This window comes from Cibotium barometz, chromosome 42 (assembly GCF_041138505.1).
Source record: "Cibotium barometz isolate CiBa-2024 chromosome 42, ASM4113850v1, whole genome shotgun sequence".
Classification (NCBI taxonomy): domain Eukaryota; kingdom Viridiplantae; phylum Streptophyta; class Polypodiopsida; order Cyatheales; family Cibotiaceae; genus Cibotium; species Cibotium barometz.
The window spans coordinates 20,545,550-20,560,272 of NC_141087.1; the positions used below are offsets into that span (position 1 = coordinate 20,545,550).

The window sequence follows — 14,723 nt, forward strand, 5'->3', positions numbered from 1 at the left end:
ACGAGAGATGAAAAAATTATTGTTGTGGGACTTCTTGTCGTTTTTAGCAATAGTAAGAACCATGGAAAAGTCAAAGATGCCATGTTAGTGTACCCGAAATGGATTCTTGCTACCTTAAAAATGATGGGATGTCCATTTTTCTTCAAGATTTAGTGTATTTTTTTACTTGATCAATAGAAAAGCATCCTAGGTTGTAGCCCACCATACACTTGCCTTTTGAAAAGGAGGTGCATGGTTTAAATCTACCCTCTTAAAAAAGGGGTGTATGTGAGGGTCTAAATGGGGCATGATGACCATAAAAAATAAAGCATGAATCTACTTGAGATGATGCTCTTGGTGATTTTATGAGGCTTCAAAGTACACGGTTGCAATGTATGTTCAGGCATCATTTGAAGACCAAAATGGGGCCAATCTCTACAGTCTTAAAAGGGGGTTTACACACTTTGGGTGGAATAATAGGTCTATCAGGGCCACGTGATGGTCAGTTTCCAACCGTTTTTACCATTATGAGCACTTATGTGAAGAATATTTTCTGACCTTAATGAGAATACTATGGAATTTTTCGCTGTCAGACTTGTGAACGTGCATTCGGACATGCATACCCAGGCCCAATCGAGCATGTATGCAGGCAAACCAGAGAGTAGTTTTCTAAGGTTTGGTCTAAAAATCCAGATGTTGCCCCTTGATTTCTCTTGAATGGTGCATAGAGTCGCTTCCCGTCCATCTCTCCGCCCGCCCTCATTTAACGGAGGTTTTCCATGGTACAAGCTAGGAGTACACAAACGCACGCATGCGTGTGCACACACTCACTTCCAAGTTCCCCTCTCCACCCACCACACCCCCCCCCCCTCCCTTGAAAGCCAATAAAGGTTAAGGAGGCCAACTCTTGAAATGATTGGGATTTGGGGATGAGGTGCTTATCTCAAACTCACTTTTGTATGTGGGTGCTTGCTTGCCACAGGGAGGGGCCACGTCTGCACCGACCGATCCAGCAAGCTGACATGGCGAGGCAGTGCATTCTGCGCCGCAAATGGACCCTCTGCAAAACAAAGGAAAAGCAAATGAGGGGCACTGCTGGATATGATATATTGCTCTGCAGAGATTGGAAAGCTGCTGCATTATTTATATATTAATTTGGATTTCCTTGATTGCGGCCCACGTTATTTTAAATCTGTTTTCACGACTCTAACCGATTTGTCTTTAATTGCTCAAATTAAAGAATAATATTCTTAAAGTCGCCACCCTGCACGAGCTCCTGTGCATCTCATCAATTGCAAAACTTCTCCGATTTGTTTGTTTCTTCCCGTGAATATTACATCACCTTTGCCTCTCGCCGCGCCGTAAAAATGCCCACTAATCTAAGGTGGATTAATGTGGGATCACGCGCCATTAATCCACAGAACAGTATTCTATCTGCAGTTAATTAGATTCTTGCAGGCTTAGATTAATGTTCAACATTAATCAAACATGGATGAATCAGTAGCTAAGCGTAGGTCCAATCTTGCTAATATAACAACTGGTCTTACAACTGGATAAGCTATTCTTCATTAATCAAACCTGTATGAATGAGTAGATAAGCGTAGGTTACATCGTTCGATTGGTGTTGCTAATGTAGGACTAATATAACAACTGGATAGGCTAATCTTCTTTAATCGAACATACATGATTGAGTAGATAGTCTTAGATTACATCGTTCGATTGGTGTTACTAATCTTGGACTATTGTACAACTGCATACGTTAATTGGTTTGATTAGGGTTGTTAATTATGATTGTTCTTTTGCTCTTTTGATGCAAATTATAGATCTCAGATTGTTTTGTAGGTTAGCGACAGTTTGTCACTTGTGGGACAGGCCACTTTAGGGCATGGAGACATTCCAACACCATGGCAACATTTTGAAGTATTGAAAGATTAACGGAGTTGAAAAAGACATGCATAGCATTATAATAATCAGCATTGCATAATTTGTATTATAGCCATACTTACTACTACTTAGGTACCTAGAAGTTATTATTGTTAAAAGATTAGACAATAAGTGTCCCTAAGCCTTAATTTTCTTTTTCACCCTATTTTGGGCACTTTGGTCGTTGAATAAAGCCACTAATTTTAAGTGACTATTTAAAAAAATAAGGTTTAATATGAAAAACCACCCACTAATTTTGAGTGACCTAAAAAAAGGTTAAATGCGAAACTAAGCACTATTTCTACTAAACGTGTCATTTTGAAGGGTGACACAGCTTGTCAAAAATCATCCTCGATTCTAAGGTAGTGTTGATTCTTGGTCCAACTATTCTAGAATCTAAAGCATATAGATATTTAAGGTAGTCTAAAAGCTTAGATCTCCAAAGTCCAAAGGCACTTTCTAGATTGAAGAAACTCAAGGCAACTTTTACTTTTCATTTTTTGCATCATTCGTGTCCCTTTTCTTTGGGCATTCTAATCTCCAAGCATACCCATAAATTTCTATAAATGACAACAAATCATGGGAAAACATTTGCGGGCTTCCTTAGAGACCTCGCACTTCAAAAATCAACCTTGATAGAATGTTTACACTTTTTGATACTTGACTTCTTCGTCCTTGTATGCCTCTAGAAAAGATCAATTGTGTGAGTTAGATTGTGCCATATGGACTTGATAGAATGCTCACACTTTTTGATACTTCACTTCTAGAAAATATCAATTGTGTGAGTTATATTGTGCAACATGGACTTTGGAGAGCCAGGTAGACATAATGGATGAGAAGATCCAACTAGGATAAGAGGATAGCCTCACTTGGATGCCCAAAAGCCACCTAAACATGATCACATGACACGTGAGGATCGCATTACATGAACGCACTGTTGTACATAGGTGATAGACTCATCCTTTTTAACTAAATATTTTTAATATTAAAGTATCCTTTCTATATAAAAAAAGACATCACTTAGACATGAGAGCTAGCTAGACATGCAAGGATCACATCAAATGAATGGTAGAGAGCAAGACACCACACGAGAGCTTGCTAGACATGCAAGGATCACATCAAATGTGAATGGTGGAGAGCGAACCGGAGAAGTGAGGATAATGCCGCATGGATGACCATAGGCTAACAAGGTACCGTGTGTAATGAGATATGGGCCATTACACATAATCTCCGTCGATCGAAAAAGGTGCCACTTTTGATAGGATTCGACAATGGCCGGGGAATGCCATGTGTGTGACACTCTCAGCCCATCGACCATTGGAGGGACTCGGGAGTGTGTTAAGGTCCTAAATGAAAATACTATATTATACTGTGTGTATGTGTGTGTGTGTGTGTGTGTGTGTGTGTGTGTGTGTGCGTGTGTGTGTGTGTGTGTGTGTGTGCCTTTTTTCTTTCAAGATTGAAGATAGTAAAAGAGCTCTTTTTACTAATCAAAAAGTGGGGAAAAACTTTTCCAAAAAGAAAAAACCAGCTTGTGAATTCCTTAAAGGTGTGGCAGAGAAAGAGCCAAGAAACTTTGAAGGTGACATTTATAGTACTTTGGCAAGTGGCGATGGAGATATTTTTTTAAATAAAAAAAGAAGAAAATTCCGTGCCCCTCTTTTTTAAGGATGAATAAATATATCTAATATATTCATTCCCTACAATTATAATGCATTTAATTCTCCTCAACCAATCCAATCTAAATCCCATATTATCCAAAACAACTAATTAGTAGAATAATGTGCATCTCCTTTCTTATATTTAAGTTATGACCGCCATAGTTATTATTTACTCTCTTTTTTTGGAGTTTCGTATGATTTTTCCCCTATAAATGCGTAAATTTTAGGCCATCCATTCATTAACGGGCCTTTATGATAAATATCTATTATGCTTTTGTTGACAACAAATTTGATTTGATTTCATTTTTGTTTCATTTTGTGCTGCGAGAGGAGAGGAGGCTTATCTTGTGTGTGTGGCGGCGCCAGCCCTAAACCACTTTGCTCATGTAGCCCAAAACCGCCTTTGCGCACCTCTGCCTAACGCAGTGGATTCGTGGACACTGTCGAGGCCCTACAGTGATAATCCCGAAACCAGCTTTAGTACCCTAACCCAGCTTTCAGAAACCACTTATATCGGAAGTCGTTTTTGCTTCATAGCTCATACATCTACGTCTTTATAAGCACAGGCTCCTCCATAGCCCAAATTCTCAGTCTTGGGGTTATGTACTCATTACACAACAATTAATCGCTCATCTATCCTTTTTAATTCCTATCTCCTCAATAGTCCTGCCTAATTAATCCTGTAATTTGTCTCTCGATCCTGCTGTAGATGATCATTATTCTGATTAGCTCTTTGCACGATTATAGCTACACAGTAGAGGAATTGCAAGGAGCTGCTTACTCAATGTTCACGGAGCTGTCTAGTTTTTGATTAGTGGCTTGCTGATGCCAGTGCCCCAGCATCTCTGTAATTGTGGCTTCCATGTGGTGATTGAAGTTTAATTAGAGGGATTGAATGCAAGATGCTGCCTTCTTCCTCTTCCCAGTTAGCCAAATGCGGGCAGATCAATCACTACAAGAAGTTCTGGATCATGCAAGCGCAGCTAGAGAAGCAGGAGAGCTCTTGCAGCACAGCATCCACCACTCTCTGCCTCGGCATTGGCACAGGGAACCTGTCGACAGTGAAGGAGAACAAGCTCACGTCTGCTCCACTTCTATTTAATGACTACAGTAATAACTCTATAGTACCCAGCAGGCCAGAGACAGCTGCATCCACCAACAGCCGAGAAAATGGCTTTCCGTTTTGCCCTGCATCCAGTGACCCTAGAGCCTCAAGCATGAGATATAATAGTAGTTTAGGAAATCCAGCAATTAGCAGTGCCCAAGCGCTTAGCCTTGCTGTTAATTGTGCTAATTCTCTCAGCGATTATTGTGCTCCCAGCAATTTGGTTCAAAGGTGGGCTTCTCCTGCAAGCCACGCATATGAATCCGCATGTGCTACTAGCCTGCATCCTCGTCCCCGAAGTTCCCCTATTCGGCAGCAGGTGAAGCTGCCTCTGCCATGTTAATTGATTCCTGCTCCTAATTATCTCCCCATTTCTTCATCTTCATCAGCTTATCACACATTGCCAACCTAATCACCGCTTAATGTACAGTAGCTGAGCAGATTAGGTTGTCAGTAATTTGCGTAGTGGATAACTGTGTTAATTAATTGCCCTCCGATGATACGTGCAGGTGATGAACCCATTTTCATGCGAACCGATAAGCGAGTGTTCTGTAGTTGAGAAGAAAGGCTGCGACGCTTCAACATCACATACCAGCAGCCTACAGCAAGTCAGTAATTCTTCTCCCCCTGTAAACAGTAATTCAGACGAGGCTCTTTACTCGCCTTCTGGGAGAAGCCTTTCGGTGAGATCGTGCACGCTATGCGGAACTACCAAGACCCCCTTGTGGAGAAGCGGCCCAGAAGGGCCCAAGGTAATCTCGCCTTTCACTATTTGTGTGGTTTCATGTAGTGGGCTTTGCAGTAATGAAGGCTTCCTAACTGTGTGATTAATTGTTATAAATACCTTCGCCAGGCTCAGTATTCCTTTGAAATCATTCAATTAAGCCGATTGTTTTGGTTTGTGCTCGCAGTCTCTGTGCAATGCCTGTGGAATCCGTGTGAAGAAGTCCAGGAGGCTTCAAGCTTCCATTGACGGAGGGAGTAGTTCCCCTCCTTCATATAAGACCTTGTTATCTTCCTCTAAGTCTGTGAAGAGGAAATTTTGCAATGATGCGGACGACGAAGAGGCTCATCAGAAGAAAGTAAGCCGATTTATTAAACCCATGAAGCAATTCCCAAGGAGGATTAAGGGCGGTTTGCAAATTGATGCGTCTGATAAAGTAGCTCGATTATTGAATAATCGAGGACGATTAACCAAAGTTTTTGCCAAGGATGAGGAAGAAGCAGCAGTCTTGCTCATGGCATTATCATGCGGGCTTGTTCTTGCGTAATTCATCTACCATTAGTCTACTGATTATCTTCTCCGATCATGTATCTAAGCTATTGATTTCGGAATTAGAATTGCAAAGTTCAAGTTCAATTGAGCCAGGGTGGGTGTGTGTCCCTCTCACACACACGCACGCACGCACGCCACACGTGTAATTCTTGCTCACTGTTGCATTGCTAGATGACTATCCGTGTACAGATTGTGCTTGTGAATGGAAGTAAACGTATGCTCCTGTCGTGCATGAATGTCCCTTCTTCACGATTCTCAGTTGGTATTGATGGTCTATGTCTATGTATTCAATGTGTATACTGCCATATAGTCACGAGTCACCTTGCGTACAAGTTAACACTTGAACCATGTCTATTGTCATTGGACACAATGGTCATCCCCTCATGAAGTTGTATGCAATCGCATCTTCTCTAGTAGGTCAAGTTTTGGAAGTCATGACTCTTACTATTTACTTCTACGCAACACAACCAAGGTGAAATGCCTCTTGTGTAATGTAAATCCAATGCCTCTTGTGTAATGTAAATCCAATGCCTAGCATAGGTTTTTACAAATTTTGTCCCTTATCATGGAGAAAGAATGCATTTGAAATGAAAGTGTGTGTGTGTGTGCTTGCTTTCTAAAGAGTTGGGTCACGCTTTACAATCATGTGTGCGGCAAAAAAAAAAGTCTTCTTCATGTTTGGGTTACTCTTTACAATGGCATGTGGCAGAAATAACATATGTTTTTTCATATTTGGATCATCCTTTAGAGTGATGAGTACAGAAAAAAAAAACGTTTTGTATTTGGGTTTTTTGAATGATGAGTGTTGTTGAAATAATGCTAGTTTTTACATATTGGGGGAATCTTTCACAATGATGGTAGTATCGGTAATAGTGTCTTTATTTTTGTATTTGGGGTAACTTTTGCAATGATTGGTGTATTACAAATAGTTCTTGTTTTTTCTTTTTTCTTATCTTATATGGATAATCAAAACTAGTGGTTGTATTGCCCCAAAACAAGCTTGCAATGGATCACTCCAAACTAGTGGTTGTATGGCTAGAAAAATATTGCCTAACATGGCACCCATCAAAAAGGCACCCATGTTAACCTAGCCAGCTAAATGAAGTTCATAACTTGATGTATCATTTCCTTGAATGTAGCCATGTGTCATCACCCCCCCATGCTATATTTTCATGAAAACTTATGTAATTCCTTGCACATTTCAAACCATTACTAATTTAGTTTCGAATGGGGCAACATCATCCTTGGAAGTCTCAAAATGTAGAGGGATGTATGTGGAAAATTCATGGAAATGAAAGTTGAACAGCAACCAAGAATTTGAATTAAACTCTCAAGATTTAAGGCTTACTCATTGAGAAAGAGAGGAAAAAACCCAAGACTGTACCATTTACTGTCCTTGAGTTTTCTTGTGAAAAATTATCATCGAAAGAGAAAAAATTTAAGTACACAATGCTTACAATCCCAAAGTTTTCATATGAAAACTTTAGCCAGAAGGCTTTCAGGCCATCTAAATGATAAGGCCTGAGTAGAAAAAATTCATTAAAGGGATATATTCATGTAGCTATTATAGCCCTCTGGGAGGGAGTGAAACATGCCCAACATACCCACAGCGTGATTTTATTTTCTTCAAAATTGACTTTGATAAAGCCAACGAGATAGATTAGAGTGAAATTTTGTCATACAATCCCTCAAGGATATGAGGCTAGGATCCAGCTTCATAGAAATGGTACAAGTATTGTTTGATAATGCCCCAGCCAAAGTTATAGTTAATGGCAATCTCACTCAATCTTTTGGGTTGAGCAGATCTATTAGACAGGGATGCCCACTAGCTCCCCTGTTATTTGCTATTGCTATGAACAACGGACTTAAATGGTGGGTCCAGAGTGGTATGGAAAGGGGGCACATACAGGGCATCTACCTGCTGAACAATAAAGGGCAAACCGGCCTGCAATAGTGTACAGATGACACTAATGGTCTTATACACAATGACCATACCTCTATCAGCACATTTTGGGAGTGTCTCCAATTGTTCTGTCTGGCTTCGGGATCTATCAACATCAACTAGGAATAAGAACAATGATGTCTAAGCTACCGACAGTGGCTCCTAGACCAAGGATGCAAGGTCATAAAAGATGGGCAAATCTTCTTGGGATTCTGATGGTATTTGGGGTTTCTATGCATCAAAAGTGGTTAATATGGATTCTAGACCAAGTGTAGAGCAAGTTTAGACCATGGTCTGGTATGCAGCATAGTTTTGCAGGAAGAATTGTGGTGCTCAAACACATCCTTTTCCCTTCCGCCATCTACTTTCTTTCATGCTAGTGCCCTTCAAACTCGGATCTCGAACAACTAGAGAAAATATATAGAATACTTAACATATTGGATGTTGCAGATTGAGTGGTTGCAAAATGGATAGTTAGAAGCTTCATAGCTCTGCAACAAGACTGGGCAATCCTCCTTAATCGAAATTTGGAAAATTTTAGGTTTGCAGACTTCCATCAATGGAAAAAGATTTCAGAAATGATGCTCTTCTTCAGCTTAATGAAAATTAAAGCTCATGGTAGCCCTTGGTCAAATCTATGTGGCAAGCCTGGAATAGATGTGCGGCTTGAACTCAAATTGAATATTGCAAAATCAAGAAATATGTGGATATTCTACATTTGTATTCCATCTGGTTCTCCATGGCATTGGAGAATAATATCTCAACAAACTTATACAAACACACACATAAACTGCACAAAAAGGGAATCAGAACATGGGATGATATATGGTGCAGGACCAATCACAGATGGAGGTCTGTTCAAGATCTCAGAACTATGTATGGATTGTCTGCTATGGAGGACCTTCAACTCATCTTTGACAGGACACAATTATGGCCTTCTGCTAGAGTGGCCCTGATCCAGCGCGCCTTCTGCCAATCCCTTCCCTCCCATATCAAGGCCCTCCTCTGCATTGCTAACAAATGGAATTTGTTATGGGATAGAAAACAGTGGGGATGTAAATTCTCAAATATCTAGTCGCCAATAATCCTGCCTACTCTAGATGATTATGCACAAAGCAATATGGACTAATGTGCGAGCACATCGAATAGGATATAGAGATGATTTTTGCCCAAGATGCAAAAGAGAAGCGAAGACGATAGTCCACCTATTCATAGGGTGTCACCATATAATAGAGAAGCGAAGACGATAGTCCACCTATTCATAGGGTGTCACCATATAATAGAGAAGCTCTTTAGTTCTTAAATCAATGTGTCTCCCCTATCCAGAATTGGGATCTCTCATGGCAAGAAATTCTATTAGGCCAAAGCTAGGGTTGTTGACTTGAATAGACCTACAAAATATCAACAAAATAAAACAAAAAGTTTGAAAGTATACTAAATTTTAACATATGATAAAGTAAGAGAAGTGAAAGAGGAGAAAGGAAAGAGGAGAAAAACAAGGTGAGTCTTTTTAACCCTAACTCTAATACCAACTTAATAGAAAGCTTGTGGTTTATGAAACCCTAACCCTTGCTTCTAAATAAAAAGCCTAATAAAGAGCTTTGATGGGAGATCTCTCCATCAAAGCTCTATATTGGCACTTCTATGTAGAAGCTAGGGTTAGGGCAAGGTAAAGAGAGAGGAGAAAGAGAAAGGAAAGAGAGGGGAAGGAAGAGAAAAGCTCACCTCAAAGCACAGATGAAGCTTTCCATGAAAGCTTGAGAGTAAAAAAGAAAGGGATGAAGCTTTCCATGAAAGCTTGAGAGCATAGGAGAGGGAGAGAATAGCACATACCTTGGAAGAGGATGAGCTTTAATGGAGGGAGAGGTGGAAGGGATGGAAATGCCTTGGGTGGGAGGAAGAGCTGCTATACAATCAATTGACTATCGTCCTGTCCATGTGCCTCTAAGGGGGCAGATAGAAAGAATCATGGCGGCAGCGATTCAGGCGGGAGTACCAATCTGCAGGTCTGCTAAGAAGTGAAGTGATATTTTGCTATCGGGCAGCATAATTTTGGTGTTGATATTTTGCTATTGGGAGCAATGAAACCGTGGGCCACTTTTCACCTAGCAGTTCTGGATAGCATATGTCTTTCTATGCTAATATATATTCACTTGTGGTTTGATTGCAGATGCCTGACAGTGATCAAGGACTAGATGTTGGTTTCAAAGCATGGTTGAGAGAAAAGATATGATGTATGTATGATCGATGCAAGGGCCAATATATACAACAAAACGATAACAATTGATCATGTCCATACATATGGGCTTCATGAGGCATTGGCACGACCAAGAGCGGATGATGACATGGAGGAGAACCATAGGAGAGTGTTACACAATATGCCACACCATTGCATGACATTGGGTAGATTGCAAAAGGTGGCAAGGTTTCATAGGGAAATCATGGTTGAGAATCTTCTCCAGCCAATGAATGAGGTGCCTCCACCATTGCCACATGAGGAGGAAGAGGATCTCATCATGGAAGGCATGGTGAATGATTTATTTGAATGGGAGGTCATAAATGATATAGAGCAAGCTCCGATTTCAGAAGAACAGCAAACCTTGCGTAGTAGAGAGGCAAGCACCCCTCTGTATGAGGGATGTTCATACTCTACATTCCAAGCAAACTTGGAGCTATTAAACTTGCAAACAACTTATGGATGGAGTGATGCAAGTGTCCCAAGTCTTCTTAGGTAAGATCCAATCAATGTATTCTCTAAAATAGAAAATGTCTCTTATTTTATGTACTCTTCTTATAGATATTTTGACATATGATTTCTTATGTTATGTTGTAGGTTTCTCAAGAAGATTCTTCCCCCCTCAAAATCTATTGTCGGACTCATAAGATGGGTCTCGTAAATTGCTCTCTATGCTAGGTATGGATTATACAAAAATACACACATTTCCCAATGATTGCATGCTATTTGCTATTTTTAGCGAGGTTAATAAAGATGCAAAACAATGTCTACAATGTGGAGAGAGCCAATATAGAGATGATTTGCAAGGAGACAAAATTCCTTGAAAGGTGTTGAGACACTTTCCTATCATTCCTCTTATCCAATACATGTTTAAATGTAAGGGGATTGTAGAACTCATGACATGGCATGCAAGAAATTTCTCAACTGATGGCATTATAGGATCGTTAGCTAATTCACCAGTGTAGCAACATGTGGAGCATCAATGGCCAGAGTTTAAAGATAAGCCTCGTCACTTACGTCTTGGCTTGGACATGGATGGTGTCAACCTATTTGGCTTCACGTCCACATCATGGTCTATGTGGCCTATTATATTGGTGATATTACAACCTCCCTTCATGGGTGGAAATCAAGAAAGGTCCTATCATGCGTGCTCTCTTTATACCAGGCAAGTATAAGGTGGCGAACATGAATGTGTACCTCGAGCCTTTGATTGAGGAGCTTGAGACACTACTATGGCAAGGTATCAAAGTGAATGATGTCTCAAGGCCAATAAATAGGCATGATATGGAGGTGAAAGGTGTTTTGCTTTGGAAGATGCATGACTATCCTAGATTCTCAGAGTACTCAATTACATACTTGAACTTTATAACTTTAGACTTGTCTTACTGTACCTCTCAATTATCTCAATTTTAAAATAGGTTTGGCAATCTCTGGACATCATGCATGTCCGATTTATGGACCATCACTTGTTTCGGAAAGACCCGCTACACTAAAGAAGGTGATGTATGACAAACATCATCGATTTCTCCCTCCTTCACATCCCAAGTATGTGCCACATGATGTCTCACCACTTGGCTAAGAGATAGAGATTAGTTTGAGGCATGGTGAAGCACCCCAAATCCCCTGTAATATCTTGTGCCAATCATGTGTCTTGAGGCCATATAATTGTACCTCTCCTTTCTTTTTAGTCTTTGTGAAGATACCATTAATGAATGCATTACTCCCGTTGTTGGTGTGTGCGAAAAGAGGTAATCACAGTTTTCACCTTATTGTTCTCCTTCTTGGTTAATACCCATGGTGCCTTTGGTAGGACCATGTTAACACTCTCATCTACAATTGGCCATGCACTTTGAAGGCCTCCAATATTTTTTAAGTCATCCCTTGCACCCTTGGTATCTCTTTTACCAATTAAACGGTCCAAATATTTGTTGCCACATTCTTGAAGATTGCATGGGGTCTAAGAGATGATTGATCTTCAACTTACACCAATATGGAAGTTGAAAGAAGATTGAGTGTCTTGACATCGGGTGGTTATTCAAATATTCTTTTATTCATTTTCTCTTTATGGTACATAATTTGTAGGCTCATATACTAACTCTTATTTTTTTCTATGCATAGTTTATTCTTCCAATAGCTATAGTTGGTTGTGGAGACAAGAAGATAAGAGAGGCTATTTACAAAATGCGAAGCTTGGTGAGGTATGAATCTTCTCTTTAATTCACTATCTAAGTTATATTTAATATTTGGTATTATCATGCAATCACAAGTTATATATAATAAATAGTACACATGATTAATATGTATGTAGGTACATATCCTTAAAGGAGATGGATCCTATATCCATTGAGATGGCTTGTCTCAATGCTATTGAGGCAGTGTGTATGATCGAGAAAAACTTTCCTAGAATAATTCTCACTAGCCAATGGCATCTTGTGGTACGTTTGGTTGATGAAGTGGCACTTTGTGGTGTTGTTTATGTTCGATGGATGTTTTTTGAAAGGTTCATGCAAATCTTAAAGGACTTTGTAAGACAGAGAAAGGCCAAAAGCAAACATAGCAGAGGGATGTTTGATGCAAGAGTCCTTTGTATATATCTCAAAACATATCTCTCACATAGATCCTTCCATGCCACGATTGTGGAGCAACGAGGAGGATGACCGACTAATCCCTAATGTGCCCTAAAGAAAAGGAAGGCAACGAAGACTGGATGAAGCATTATGCCAAAAGGTGAATACATTATGCATTCTAAATAGTCCTATCATGGAGAAGTGGATTGGGAGATATAAGGATGCAATCAACAGATGAAAGAATGAGAGAAGATCAAATAGACGCTTGCCATTCTCCCTCAGCTTAGAACCTCTCCCAAATGTGATCAATATAGAATGGTTTTGTAAGGCAATATCAATGGCATTAAAAAAACAGAGAGATGATCACAAGAGAAGAGCATGAGTATGCACGAGGATGTAACCCTCAAGTAAGTATATTCTTCATCTCTATCTCATGCTTTGATTGTTATATACCTTGTTTAATGCAATATACTAAATATTATGCTTTTGTTTACTATTAGTACAAACTACATAATGTAATATGGCCAGAGGGAAGGTTCTTTCGCATGGAGCGTGTGAATTCTAAAACAAACACATTTGATTATGGTGTGATGGCAACTTTTGAGTAAGAAATTCTAGCTAGTAGACATGATACCAATGTCATAGACGACAATCTTGAGTATTGTGGAACTATATTCTTGAGGTTAGGTTTAGAGAATTTAGTCTATTCATATTTGATGTCAAATGGTTCAAGGTGATATATAGAGGTGCTCAAGCAACCATGAAGAAACATCCAAATGGGTTTTTTCAAATTGATTCCACCAAGTTTTGGAATGAAAAGAAAGATACTTTTGTACTACTTTAATATTGTCAATAGGTTAGCAACCCAACCAATCACCTGTAAATCTTGATGTAGTATAATGAAAGTGTAACCTCTTTGCTTTGTGATTTTAGATTGTGTTTCACATCGATCGAGTTTATCCAAAGTGGTGGTATGTTATACAAGACATATCTTTCAAGATCAAGATGTTGAGGCCAAATCTCTGGATGAGATGCACGTACTACCTTAAATCGACTAATTAGAAGAAGATGATAATAAAAATGAAGAAAACAATTTAGAGGAGGCCGATCAAGAGCATGAGGAACATCAATCCAAAGAAGATGATGAGTCACCTATCGATCATGACAATGCTTTATCGAATAATGATAGTGATATTGATATGGAACCCCATCTTTTTATTGAGCTTCTATTAGATACAGAGATTGATGAAGCAACACAAATGGATCTATTACAAGATGGGATAGATTCATGATCTTGACATTGTTTTTATAATTATTTTCCTTCAAAAGTCTTCAATTATGTTTTTTTTCCAAACATGGCTTTAAGGGTTATGATGGATGTTTTTTTAAACTATCGTCATTTTCTATATGTATGTGATATGTATAACCTAATTTCAATCTTCATTTTCTATATGTATGTGAAATGTATAACCTAATGTTTTTTTAAACTATCGTCATTTTCTATATGTATGTGATATGTATAACCTAATTTCAATCTTCAACAATTCTCTGGAATTTTTTATAATAGTATAGCAGTAAAATTTTGTTGCTTTACTCATTGCTCAACACGAAATTTTGTTATTATAGTCGCTGCTCAACAGCGAAACTTCGTTGTTGAGAGCAACAAAAATGGCAACAAAATTTTGTTGTGCTATTCTTGTTACTAGGTAGCAAAATTTCATTGCTGAGCAACGTTATTTCATTGCCTGAGTAGCGACCAAATGACCCGACATCTTGAAGGTCTCAACACTGTTAGAATGCTACTATACCCCCAATGTGTTCTAGTGTATATTGTTCCACATCCCTAAGAATAATATGCTAATTTAAACATGATTAAGACAAAGGAGAGAGAAGAAGATAGAGAGATTGGTGTTAGGATTTTTTCTTGTATTTCATATGATATAAAAAGGTGGCTAATTGACTTTATGTGGTTTAGGCCCTTTGGTCAACCCCATAGGGGTGACCTCTTCTACTAATGAAATAATAAAGTAGCTG

The 14,723-nt window shown here is 39.2% G+C and overlaps 1 protein-coding gene across 1 annotated transcript; it reads left to right on the top strand.

Moving 5' to 3' along the window:
• The first annotated feature begins 3,848 nt into the window (after positions 1–3,848).
• LOC147614248 (uncharacterized) lies at positions 3,849–6,029 on the top strand. The gene is made up of 3 exons (XM_086780793.1): positions 3,849–4,987; positions 5,178–5,420; positions 5,580–6,029. Exons 1-3 carry the CDS (start codon positions 4,466–4,468, stop codon positions 5,937–5,939), a joined length of 1,125 nt encoding a protein of 374 aa, XP_086636919.1. The 5' UTR covers positions 3,849–4,465; the 3' UTR covers positions 5,940–6,029.
• Positions 6,030–14,723: the final 8,694 nt, after the last annotated feature.